Source organism: Durio zibethinus, chromosome 18, assembly GCF_047325235.1.
Source record: "Durio zibethinus cultivar Kanyao isolate XHJ-2024 chromosome 18, ASM4732523v1, whole genome shotgun sequence".
NCBI classification, from domain to species: domain Eukaryota; kingdom Viridiplantae; phylum Streptophyta; class Magnoliopsida; order Malvales; family Malvaceae; genus Durio; species Durio zibethinus.
The window spans coordinates 877,083-890,148 of NC_143179.1; the positions used below are offsets into that span (position 1 = coordinate 877,083).

Sequence of the window (13,066 nt, forward strand, 5' to 3'; positions counted from 1 at the left end):
AACAAAACAACAAACAAAAATTATGAATCTGAAATTCATCTAATAATCAAAACTAGTTAACAAGTGAGTTTCAAATGAAAATGCAACTTACCTCTAAAGGAATTCAACCTAAAGCAGTGAATTCAATTTAAAGCAGAATCTTAAATGGAAAAACAGTAATGAAACTAGAATTAAAATGCAATTGAGTTGAGGTTGCTCAAAAGAAAATACAAAGGAAGATCAAGAATATTGAAAATCAAAACCTAACTTGAGGTTGAAAATGCAAAAATGCTGGAATTAAATTCTAGATCTACAATCTTAGAGGGAAAATGAACTTAAAATGAGCTAAAGCAACTTAAATCTACAAGTTAACTACAAAATCAAGCAAAGAAATCAATCAAAACATTGCAATAACAAGTTCAATAAACTTCAACAAGATTTAAGGGCTGGAAATGTTAAAACAGAGCAATTGAAAAGAAATTAGCCAAATAGCATGTAAAAACATGAAATTAAAGGCAAGGAATCATAAAGCTTGAAGTAAACAAGTAAAATAACAAGTGTAGAAGAGATCAAGAATCAACTAGCCACCTAGCATGGAGGTACTGGTGCACTGGACAAATTCCTTTCTTGAAGATGCAACGTGGGAGGTTCTTTATTAGTTGCAAAACAAGTATCCAGATTTTTATCCTCGAGGACAAGGATTTCTGCACCAGAGGAGTATTGATGCAAGCCTAACATATGTTGTTACAGTAGTTAGTTGGTTATGCTTGTGTATGTAGCCATGAGTGCCAATTTTGTCATTTCATTCATAATTCTGTTATAGGGAGTTAGTTTAAAAGGACAGTTGACAATCATTTGGGAAATTAAGAAGAAAAAAAAAAAAAGAATTCTGGAGACTTCTTCTCTCTCATTCTCCCAAAACTTCTTCTTCCCTTTTCTTGGTTCTTTTCTTTCTTGAATCAATTCTGCTCTTGTTCTTCATTCAATTGCTTTAGTTAATTGATTGAATCCAAAGGATTGTAACATAATAACTTGAATTACTTTCTTTTTATAATTTATATAATCAGTAGAAACCAGTTAATGGGATCCAAACTAAAAGTCCTAAGTCTCGAATTTTGTTTTCAAAGCTGCCGTTGGATTTAGCTGAGAAAGCTTATGCATGTTTCAGGAGCTGGAAAAAGTTTTTCCCATAGTTTCTTTTATGTTCCTCAAGCTTGACATATTTTACAGGCTGCAGTGGCTGGATAAAATGATTCATTAATTTTGTTTCTTGTTTTTTTTTTTTCCTTGGAAAGTTGATTCGTTTCCTTCATTTTCATTTCTATTTCGGCTCTTGCACCTGGTTCACTTTTTGGCCTTGCCATTTTCAGCCACAAATTAAGTTTATATGATGTTGAAGGGCCTGTACCTGTTGTAAAGAATGTTTTTATCCCTCAAGATACAGTTTTTATCCCTCAAGATACAGAGGGAACCTTACCAATTGAGCTTGAATATGCCATTCCTTTGTTACAATTCTTGGCTTCAATCTGCATTCTTAATTTCTTGTTTCCTTCATTTTTATCCTTAGCCATTGCCTTCCATACAGCATACGGCATGTTTTGATTTGCTGAATGGGATATTTAGGGAATGGAATAATTATTTTATAAGAATAGAACTAGGGTGGGGTGTGAACATGTATATTTGTTTTTATCTGCGATAACCCGTGTTGATTGAGTCTTTCACTTATGATATTGTAGAGTATCCTCGTTTATATCAATCAAATCAAGTATGTAATTTTGTATTGGTTGTGTACTGATCTTCTAAAAATCAATAACCATATAGGTTGAAACTAGTAAGGATCGTATTACATCTGCACTTGAAACTCTAAGACCAACTACTTCATGGGAGAGAACTACAGGGGTAGGTGAAAGGTTAGATGGTGTGTTGATGGGTGTTCGAGGTTTTGGTGTGGCAATGGAAGCTCTTTTCAATTACCTTGGGTCAGAATATGAAAATACATTTGCATTAGGTTTGTGAGAAACCATAGAGGTTCTTCTGATTTTGCATATGTCTTTACCTTTCATTTGTTTTTGTGATCATATATTTCTGATTAATGCGCTACATGCTGTTGTCTTCTCTGAACATAACTGCAGTTGGAGTCTTTGCCTTTCTCTCTGGTCCTCCTGATTATGGACCTGGGCAACTAGATACACGAAGGTATGGTGAGCAATATGCTAGTAAAGGAGAGGATGCAGACCGTGCGTTACTTCCTGAGTAGACACCATTCTACAAAGATCTGTTGGATATCAATTGACTTCTGTTTTATCTAATCTTTGTTTTGTGGATTGAGAATTGTCGCATCGACATTTTGGTAGGTTGCTGTGGCTGTTTAAGCAGGTGTATACGTGGACATTTTTGCTGTTACAAAGGAGTATACAGATTTGGCTTCACTTAAATTTCTTAGCTTAGCAAGTGGTGGCTCTCTATTCTTATATTCAAATACAGATGGTTCAACACTTCCTCAGGACATGCAAGTACTGTAAACTCCTTTAATTCTTTCATAGGGTTTTAATGTATTAAAATGACATTGTATTGGTTAATGGCATAACAAAAGTATATTATAAGAATTATTTGTTGTAATTTCTTTCAAGCTAGATACACTTCTTCTAGTTTTTTTCATTTTTAAAGATGACATTTAGTGCATATTTTTATTTGAATACTTAATATCTACTTGAGTTAGTGACAGGTATTCTCCATTTCAGTTCTTTTATTGATGTTATTTTGCAGGTATCAAATGCTAAGTCGACCATATGCTTTTAATTGTTTACCGAGGACATCTTCTGAATTCAAGCTCGGCCATTCTGTGAGTGCTTGCCTTGTTTTTCTTTCTAATATTCTTACTCGTGAACTGTTATCTAATAGTCTTGCTTTCGTACTTCTTTTATTCCTTCTTTTGCAGTATGGTCACTTCTTCCCACATCCACAATATGAAAATGTTCAACACGTTATTTGTTGTGATTCTTATGCAACATATGCTTATGATTTTGATTTTGCTAATAATGTTGGATTTTCCAAGTATAAATCACTCATTACAGTTTTCTTTCTTTGGTTGAACAAAATCAAATTTGCTAGTATTGTTGATTACTGAATTTGATGGAACATACATTCCATACTATCTTGCGCTAAATTGTAGGGATTGGATCTGGCATAGAGTTTTATAGCTTTGTATTCTACTTTCATTGAGTTCCCAAGATTCAATAAAAGATATACATTATGCTTAGTTAAGAATCTGTTTCACCATCTCTTTTCTTATCATGTGAGGAAATTTGAAGCTCAACTTTGTAATCTGTAAATAGTTACAGGTTATACAATGTTATTCTGATTATATTTTATTTTCATCTTTTCATTGTATTAATTTCTTGCCTGGACCAGTTGGGACCACTTAAATGCTTGAAACAGGCCCCCTTTGTGTCTTCTCTATTTGTGCTGCATTTTTTTTTTTTTTTTTGATAACCATTTAAGGAGCATTACTGTTATAATATTCAGATTTTTTAGTCTCTTTCTTTTTCCTTTGTAGACATTCTTCTGAACAACCTATGGTTCAGATTGCATTTCAATACATTGCTGTCGTACCCCCAGAGGAACTTTCTGGTTCAAGATTGGTTGCTTCTAGTAGGTACATTATACCTATTGGACATTCTGTTCCTAAATCACTCTTGCCAGACTTGTTAATCTGAAAAATTGAAAATCCTTGTAATTATACTTGAGATTTACAATCAAATTGTGAATTGTTTCGTTGTTGATGAAACAATTCACCACCATTCCATTAAAACATTTATTGATGAATCGGTTTATACTTGAAAAAAACTAAGAATTCCAAGGACTAAAAAGCCATAAGCCTGTGATATCTCTCCTCCCATATACCCAGTAAGGATGAAAAACGAAAGAAAAACAAGCAAGCATCCAAGACAAAGCAAAAAGACTGCAAGGGCAATGGACTTCCATGTTTACCATAGACATTTATTTGATTGACATTACAAGGGAGATTTACTGAATGTTAAGGGTGAGTTAAGAAAAAAAAATAAATCAAGAAAAATCTAGAAGATGAAGAGATTTATTAAAAAATAAAAAAAAAGGTCAGCTCAAAAGAGATTAGAAAAAATCTAAAACAGATGAATCAGTATTATATATATATATAAACATACAAAATAAAATTTATTTAAATAAATTATTTAAATATTATTTAAATTAAATAAAAGAAAAATCCCCAACGAAGGAGGTTCATCATTCTAGTATACATGAAGGATGTGTTTTTTTTGTTATACATATACCTATATAAATGTAAAGGTGCATGTATAAATGTTACAATGTACTAGAAAATAAAGTATATTTAAAACATGGAGTGCATTTACGTTGGGTTGTGACTTTTAACGTGCACCATGGACAACATCTTGTCTACACAACTCTAAACAATTAAAACAGAGATGATTTATTGATTCCATCACACATGGCCAAATCCCATCTCAGCAAACCTCTTTTTGCAAGTTCTTGACAATTTGATTTCATAGTTGCTTGGTGGGAGCAATTTGACAATAGTAACCCCGTACTTACAAAGAATCTGTTTCTTTGATGTTGCCATTCTTCTCCATTAATTTTGCATCGTATATTCATTACTGCAAATGCGAAGGCGTAAGACTTTTAATTTTTATATCATCTTTCATCAGTAAAGAGTCAATCGTGAGTGAGCAGAAGACATAAGGAAAAAGAGACAGAAAATGATGATTTAGTGAAGCAATGGTTGGATCAGTGTGAAGAGTCGAAAATGAATCCATACAAATGGATTCTAGCGTAATCAGGCCACTAAAATCATTGAAGAAAATCAACGCCCTATTAAACGACCATGGTTGGTTACTGAAAACTTTACCTTCGTCTTTTTGACTTTGGAATTGGGAAAGGAAGATTCTCTTCCCCACTTCTTGAACATTTAGTCTTTCTGGGATCCTCTATATTTTCCATAAACTTTCTTTATGGCCTTTACATTGATCCCTTTTTTGGAAAGGCTTTTTCCCAGCAGACTGTTTTTCCCTACTTCTAAAGTGGGTGCCACTCATTGCTTATCAACCTTAACCTGTTGTAGTTCTTCCTCCGTCGGTGACAACTTAATCCACATTTCTTCATGGCTCTTTGTCATGATTACAGGAGAAACTATCTCTAGAGAACGTTATTCAAATACTACTCTGCAAGCCTGATCTCACCGAAAAAAGAACGAAAACAAAAATTTTGCCTAAGCAAGACAAAACTCCCACTAGAAACCCTAGGCAGAAAACCTGGGGGAATAACCTAGGAGGGACTCAATGCCTAAAGTTTTAATATTAATTTGTAATTTTGAAAACTTTCAAATAAGGCTATATTTATTATTAAAAGAAAAAAATTTTTATACACAAAAAGAGTGAGAAATGAATATTCAAACCTTCTAACTCCAATCCTTTTTCAAAAAAAATTAACAATCATTACATAAGTTTAGTTTAGGTTATTATAATTGTAAAAATGATTACATGAAATTTTAATATATAAAGAAAAGTGAGAGTCATTCTTCACCTAAAGTACAGATAAAGAATAAATATATTAAAATTAAATGTTTTTATTTAATTTATTGTTATCATTAAATTAAAAATAAGTTATATATTTTTAAAATTAAACTTTCTTAAAAAGAATCTGTTTCTTAATTACAGTTGGATTTTTTATGATCAAAAGTAATAAAACAAAAAAAAAAATTATTGGAAAGAGTATTTTAAAGGGCAATTGCAATTCATTATTTGGTTAACATTTAATTGTTTTAAATAGATAATATAATATAAAAATATAAAATTTAAATTTTTAATAAAAAATTATACGAATTTAATAAAAATAAAAAATTTTATATTTAATGTGTTGATAAAAATTATAATTCGAGAATTTTAATTTTTTACATATATTAAGTACGAAATATATAAATACCAATATGTAAAATAAAATATCTATCTTGCTTCAATAATATATATATATATATATAAATATTCTTTTTTACATAAAATTTACTAATACTTTTTTTTTTTTGAGAAAAAGAAAAACTTTTTACTGGTATTTTGCCCAGCAGCCGAAATTATCTTTGGTTGCTAAACGACGGTCTTGCTTCCCTCTCAAGCTCAATAACGCAATTCTCACCCAATGTTTCTGTCTCGGCTGCCACTGCCACCACCTAAGCTTCCATAACTATTATTATTATTATTATTCATCGCTTCCCCAAACTCTATCTCGAAGCTCTGTTCTTCACTTCTTCCCAAAACCCAGAACCCCAAAGTCTGCAACTTGGTGGTTGGCGAACCTCTGGTACGGTTTCTTTCCTCTTTCTTCATTAAGTACTGTTTTTATTAAACTTTCCTTCACCAATGAAAAAAGTCTGGTGCTTTATTATGGGTTTGGTTGCTAGTTTTGACTTTGAACTGACTAGTTGTTGATACTTGACATTAGAGTAGCCTGATTAGATGGAATTTTTTTGGGCTTAAAAATGGATTTTTCCTCTTTTTTTTTATTAGTTCTTGTAAAACTGTTTCTTTCTGTGTCATTAATTATATTGTTTGCGATGCTATTTTTAATAAACGTGATCTTTTCATCCATATTGATTAGTTGGGTGTGTATCAGAATTCTTGGAAATCAGTTTAAGTTTCTCAATCATGCTCAATGTATTTGAAATAAGGAAACTTTGATTCTATTTTTGTTATTTTGCTGTAGGCTTAGATGTGTATGCTTGTTTGGAAGTCGAGGAAAAAAGGGGTTGATCTTTGCTAGGTTTAACAAATTTGTTTGTTTATTGTTGAATTTGAGCAATGAAGTTGAGCTATATAAGATTTTGCATTCTATTAATTATTAGGGAATATTCAATTTTCCATGTTACACTTACATGTATATGTATATGCATGTGTTCTTTTTAGAACTTTCATTTCATGGTATTGGCGAATCATTTTATTCTTGGAGTTTGTGAATATGTCTACGCATGTGTGCTCAAAACGTTCCCTCAATTTGGCATAGCTCATCATCTTATTCTTGGAGTTTATGTTACAGTTTCATTTAACTCTCAATTTTGGTTTTTCATCCTTTTATTCTTGAAGTTTATTTTCTGTTCCTTTTTCACTGTTATCTTGTAGGCTTTTCTATCACTAATACAATGGAAATGGAACCAGACACAAGTATAAGGGCAATAATCCGCAATTGGAAACATGGTTATAGAGCTTTGTCACATATGAGATGGGCTGCTGCTTTTGGGTTTCATATATCAGTGGTTGGTTTAGTGGGAGTTGTTGGTTTTATATTGGCCACAATAAGGAATGGTAAATCGGGGGAAAAGAGAAAGAAACATTGGGAGAAGCTATGCTTGGTTCCTGGGTTGCAAAATCTTGGCAATAACTGTTTCTTGAATGTAATTTTGCAGGTTTGGTTCCTTTTAGCAAATGAGTGTGTTTTTTTTTTTAGAGTCTTTGTGGTTGCTAAGAAAAAGAGAACAGAAAATAGGAAATAGAAAAATAGTTACTTCTTGAGTCTCGAGTATTTTAACAAATGGGTATTTTGTTTTTGTTTAGAGTCTGGACATATTTTGTTATTCATATTTTTCAATTATGGAAAATTACAGCGAAATGCTATTCATTTTGGGTTCTTGAATCTGCTATATTTCAGGCTCTGGCTAGCTGCACATATTTTCAGTCTTTTCTTCAGAAGATACTAGACAAATGTGAATCACCAACAGATGAGGGACAGGGTGAAAGCTTGCCGCTTACAATTACTTTGTCTGCTCTCTTAGAAGGTAACATGAGAACTTTTTGAACTGTTTTGCTTTCTCTAGAGTTTCTATATCATGGATATTTTAATGCACTCAACTGTTACTTGTAAGTGTTTTCTTGTTTCTCTAATAACCAAGGCATATAAAATGGTAAGTCAGCTGTGTCTTAAACAATTAGTTTTGGGGCCCAGAAATACACGATTGAAGCTACACAATCGACCTCATAAACCTCCACAGAGACTGAAGTCAACATGGTCATCACAACATGAGTGATAGATGCTTCATTTTTGCAGAATTAAGTATGGCTGGAGAAAGTAGAGTTGCATTAAGCCCAAATAAAGTTATGCGTGCATTGGCACTTTATATTCAAAATTTTGATTTAACAAGCCAGCAGGTGCGGTTGTGTTTTCAATATTTTAACAACACAGTCTAACAGCATCTAGAGTGTAATTTATCTCATATGTGCTATGTGTAGGACGCTGCAGAAGCATTTCTCCATCTTTTGTCTTCTTTAAGAGAAGAATTTTCTGATATCTATCTTCCCAGTCAAAGTACTCTAGCAGATGTTTTTACTTCACAAAGCAGTAGAATTCTAACTCCCCAGAGGAAGGTGGATCAGAGTGAGCAAGAAAGATGGCAGCAACACTATCTTGGACCTTTTGATGGCATTATTGGTAGCATTTTAACTTGTCAGAGTTGTTCATCTCAGGTTCTTGTTCCATTGCTGTGCTATGTTTGAACATTTTAAAATAAGTTATTGGTATTTTCTTGCATTTTATGACATAGCCACATTTGAAATCCGGAACGGATAAAGTATTGATGAAATTTTTATCTAACCTGTCCATTTGTTTTTGGTATTTCCCATATTTAATTTTATATTTTAATTAATTTAACTTTGCAGATTTCTTTGGATTTGCAATTTTTTCACAGCTTGCCCCTTTTGCCAGTTCTTTATGGTGGTTCTACAATTGTATGTTAACTAAAGGTTTTGCTCTTTAATATTATTAGAATTATGCATGTTTAAGCCTGTAGCTTCATGGAAATTTTCTTTTATAACTTGTGGACCGCTCTTTTAACTCTAGTGCTTTATTTCTTCAATGAAACACTAGATGGCTGGTTGCACCTTGGAGGATTGCTTAAGGCAGTTTGTACTTGCTGAAAAAATTGAGAACTATTACTGCAGCTATTGTTGGCACATTGCTGCAATAAAGTATTTATCTTCTACAGGAGCAAATGAGGTAGTACTTTTTTTTTTTTAATTTAAACATTAGTTTGTTTTGTATCTACTTGATGGCAAAAATGTAACCTTGGTACCATAATTGTTAAACTATGATCCGAATATCGTAGTTTTATGATCCTATGATGGAAAACAAACTTCATTATAGAATCTTTAAATGTAAGATCTTCTTATGATACCTATCTAAATAAGATCAGGTGTTATCATGATACCATCCATGCTCCTACCGGTCCAGATTTTAACAAGCAATACAGGCTCCAATTTCTCTCTCTCTCTGTGGGTTAGTCAGTTTTAATCTGCTGCATATTTATGCTTGCCTAAGTCTGATTCTTCAGTTTCTTGGCTGTTAGTGCAACTAATTACTGCAAATTCTTACATGGATAATATTTCAACGTTGATCTCAGATGGAGATTGAAAAGTTGAAAAAATGCAGTGCACAAGACACCTGTGATTGTCGAAGTTTTCTTTGTCTTGAAAGGCTACCCTGGTCAAATAACTTTTCCAGTACTCTAAAGCAACTAACCATTACTCGCTGTCCAAAGGTATGAATACTGAAGACTCAATTGCTGTAACAGAATCCGAAGTGCTTTTAAAGGGTCAATATGTTGTTTAGGGTCATATTGAAGACTCTGTTCTTCTAGACTTTTTCTGTATGAAGTTATGTTGTTTGATCTCTAAGGATGCTTATTTTTCTGTCTTACAATTCAGATTCTATGCATTCATCTACAGCGTGCTTCAATAAATGAGTTTGGGGAACTAATCAAGCTTCAGGTAGTTTCCCAGCTTGTTAATTTTGATCATTAACGCAATGTTCTGTCTTCAGAAAAGTATTTCTAGCTTGTATGTATGCTTTGCTGAAACTTATATGAGAATGGTTTTGTCATAGCGATGAACCATTACTTAATGATTGCAGGGCCATATTTCTTTTCCATTGATTTTAGACCTGTTGCCATTCATGACTACTGGTGTGGAAATAAAGAACTGGGAAGGAGTCCATAAAGGGCTAAAGCTGCAAAATCAAAAGCCAGGTCCTTGTCTCAACTTTATCAATATGCAATTCAAAACCATTTTCAATCATATAAGTAAACCAATTGGAGAAATGGTCTCTTCCGAAATATTAGCCATGAGTGACTTTCGATGTACTTTCCCTGGAGAATCCTTTGGAAATAAGTCTGACCTGTCCCAAACTGATGGTTGTTCAAAGGCCTCAAACACAGACATGGAAAAGCAATATGATGAAAAGGTTGGTTGAGTAATTACTGATCTGAACATATGTAGGTTGTTATGAAAATTTGAGTAACACATGTTAATAAATCTTTTTGGTTCACTAAAAGGATATTTTTTATTGCTTTAAAAGCATGTATTGAAAATTGTGTTAAGGTGTCAGAGCTGCAGAGGCTTGTTGTGTTGGTTTTATGAAACCTTTCACAGTTTGGCATTTGTGGGATGATGCTCAATTAGCAGATTCCCTCATGTGCTCATTTGGTATTATTGAACTTATATTATTGTGCTTGTTTTCAGCAAGAAGTATCGATTTCTTTTGCTCTTTTAATCATCGAAAAACTTTAAATTGTCATCAAATTTGAGTATTTTTTTTGGATAAATCAAATTTTGAGTATTGTTGCATGAATTAAGTGCCAAGGAAACAATTTCTCAAAGGATAATATTAGGAATGGCTCCTGAATTATAGTGAAATGTTCAATGTGGTACGTGAACATTAAAAATCTCTAATATGGTGCTTGAATTAGGAATTTGTTTACTAATGTGCTCCTTTGAAAGTTGTTTGTGTGCCGCATCTCATCATTTAGAATTAGCCATGTTAGGCGTGAGTACTGCATTAGTTAACAACTTCATAGTTCATGTAGCATATTAAAGATTTTTAAAGTTCAAGTAATGCATGAAACATTTCACTATTGTTCATAGCCATTCATAATGTTAACCCATTTCTCAAAGACCTTTTACAGCACATGATTCATGAATGGTGCATATGCTGAATAATTGGCTGTCATTTACAGCCACTCTAAACTAAACATGTTTGTTGAAAATTATGACTTATTCATGCAACTAAGTTGACTGTTTCTTAACTTTGGCTTAGGGTGAAAAAAGGTCTTGATTAAATTTCAAAACTAAGTGTGTTTTACCAATATACTTAATATATGCTATACCTTAGATTTGGGATGCATATGTTTTAGCCTTCATAATTTGGACATAACATGCATAGATTTTAATGGACCAAGGGCTGATAATTGTCTGTCTTTGATGCGTATCTAATTTCTTGATGCAGGTGAGTTTGACTGGCAAGTTACCTCCTTCAGAAACTAAATTATACCAGCTTGTTTCAGTTGTGGAGCACTTTGGGAGACCCGGAGGTGGGCATTATACTGTTTACAGAAGTATGAGAGTCAAATCTGATGAGGAAGATTCAGATGAATACTCTGAGCCTGCTACAATCAAGTGGTTCTGCATTTCAGATTCTCAAGTATGTACTGTCTCGGAGAAGGATGTTTTAACTGCAGAAGCGAGCTTGCTTTTTTATGAGAGGATCATAGAAGGCTGAAACGATGCATACTTGTTGTAAGTATTATGCTTTTCCTAACGCCATTTCTTGTCGCTCAAAAAGCTTCTGCTACCATCACAACTGCAAATTGGAACTTTGAAGTGTTAATGTGGTGCCTAAGGGAGGTTCAAACGAACAGAGATTGTGATCAACTGATTCAAACTGAACCTTTCGGAAGCCCTTGTGGGTGAAGCATTGCTTGTTTGGAGTTTCCACCTTTGAACATATCCTTTCCACCCAGAACCTATCATTTCATTTTGTCATTTATTACGAGAAATTATGAAGACAGCTCAGAGTCATTTGGTTCAACTTTTTGTATGAAAAGGCAGGACCTCAAGGTTATTCAGCACTCCTGTTTAAAGCCAACAACTAAATCTATTACCAGGGATGGATGGTTCAAGACTTTTTGCTTTGGCTATAGATACAAAATTTTCCGGTTCATATCATTGTGTGAATCTTCCATGTTTGGGTTTTTTTTTTTTTTTTTTTTTTTAACCTTGAGAAAAATTTTAGGGACTAGTTCAAATATGTGGACATTTTTAGGAAATTCAATGCCTTTTGAGATGGCCTAGTTTGTATAATTTCATAAAGAAAAGTTACAAAAAGGTGTGATAAATTAGAAACATTTTTCAAGTTTGTATAATTTCAGAAAGAAAAGTTTCTAAAAAGGGTGAATTTCTAAAAATATTTGTCTTGAAAATATTTTTTTTAGACTTTAGGATTGAGAAAATAGAAAAGGGAGGGCACGGGAATGACTCTATTATGTGTTTAAACACTTGTGTTGTTGAAGTGGGCTTTCTAAATACTCTATTTAGTAATTTTATCTCTTAATAATTTTAACTCTTACCCTTTTTGTCCTTTTTTTTTTAAATTAAATTTAAAATTGTCCTAGCCTTTTTATTTTGTCATTTTCTAATTAACTTTAATTTTTATGATTCTTTTAACTTTGAAAATAAAAATAAACTTGACTAACTTTTTAAAAATGAAACCAATATTACCCAGCTACTTTTAGCTTTTAAATTTATTTTCGTTAACAAGCATGAAAGAAAGATTAAAAATATTTGGATTTAGATGTCACGAAAGTAACTGAAGTGCAAAATAAATTTCAATCGATGTGCATTAAAAATTTTAATTGAAGAACATTATCTTATATATTTGCTATAGCTTATTATTATAAATGAATCGATTTTTGACTAACAACTGAAGGAATTTATTTTTAAGTAGAATTTATAATCTGTTGTTGCAATTTGAATGTTAAGATCAAGGCTAATTAATTATCACTAATGTTTTAAACCAAATGAGAAGTTGAACCAAAGGGGCTCTCAATTTTCCGTTCAAATGGTCCATTAAGAGAGTTGTTACTGTTAAAAAAAATAATTTTAGTATTAAATATAGTAAACACTTAACAAAAACAAGCATTAACTCCTAATAATAATTTCATCTATTGAAGTTTTTAAATTCCACAAAAGATTTAATACTAGCATGTGTATGTTTTTATTAT

At 32.4% G+C, this 13,066-nt stretch overlaps 1 protein-coding gene and 1 long non-coding RNA gene across 3 annotated transcripts; both read left to right on the forward strand.

The window, feature by feature from the left end:
* The first annotated feature begins 808 nt into the window (after positions 1 to 808).
* On the forward strand, positions 809 to 3,324 carry LOC111300164 (uncharacterized). Its single transcript, XR_016329483.1, has 3 exons — positions 809 to 1,987; positions 2,112 to 2,492; positions 2,746 to 3,324. It is a non-coding gene; the product is annotated as an uncharacterized LOC111300164 (long non-coding RNA).
* Positions 3,325 to 6,034: 2,710 nt separating this feature from the next.
* On the forward strand, positions 6,035 to 12,222 carry UBP27 (ubiquitin-specific protease 27). Of its 2 annotated transcripts, XM_022893609.2 has the most exons (12): positions 6,035 to 6,327; positions 7,143 to 7,426; positions 7,669 to 7,795; positions 8,065 to 8,165; positions 8,247 to 8,480; positions 8,673 to 8,741; positions 8,881 to 9,009; positions 9,413 to 9,550; positions 9,717 to 9,779; positions 9,922 to 10,036; positions 10,130 to 10,251; positions 11,293 to 12,222. In XM_022893609.2, the coding sequence occupies exons 2-12, from the start codon at positions 7,163 to 7,165 to the stop codon at positions 11,563 to 11,565; spliced, it is 1,635 nt and encodes a 544-aa protein (XP_022749344.2). In that variant the 5' UTR covers positions 6,035 to 6,327; positions 7,143 to 7,162; the 3' UTR covers positions 11,566 to 12,222. The 2 variants fall into 2 exon arrangements, with proteins under 2 accessions (XP_022749344.2, XP_022749343.2); XM_022893608.2 differs by having other exon boundaries at positions 9,922 to 10,251.
* Positions 12,223 to 13,066: the final 844 nt, after the last annotated feature.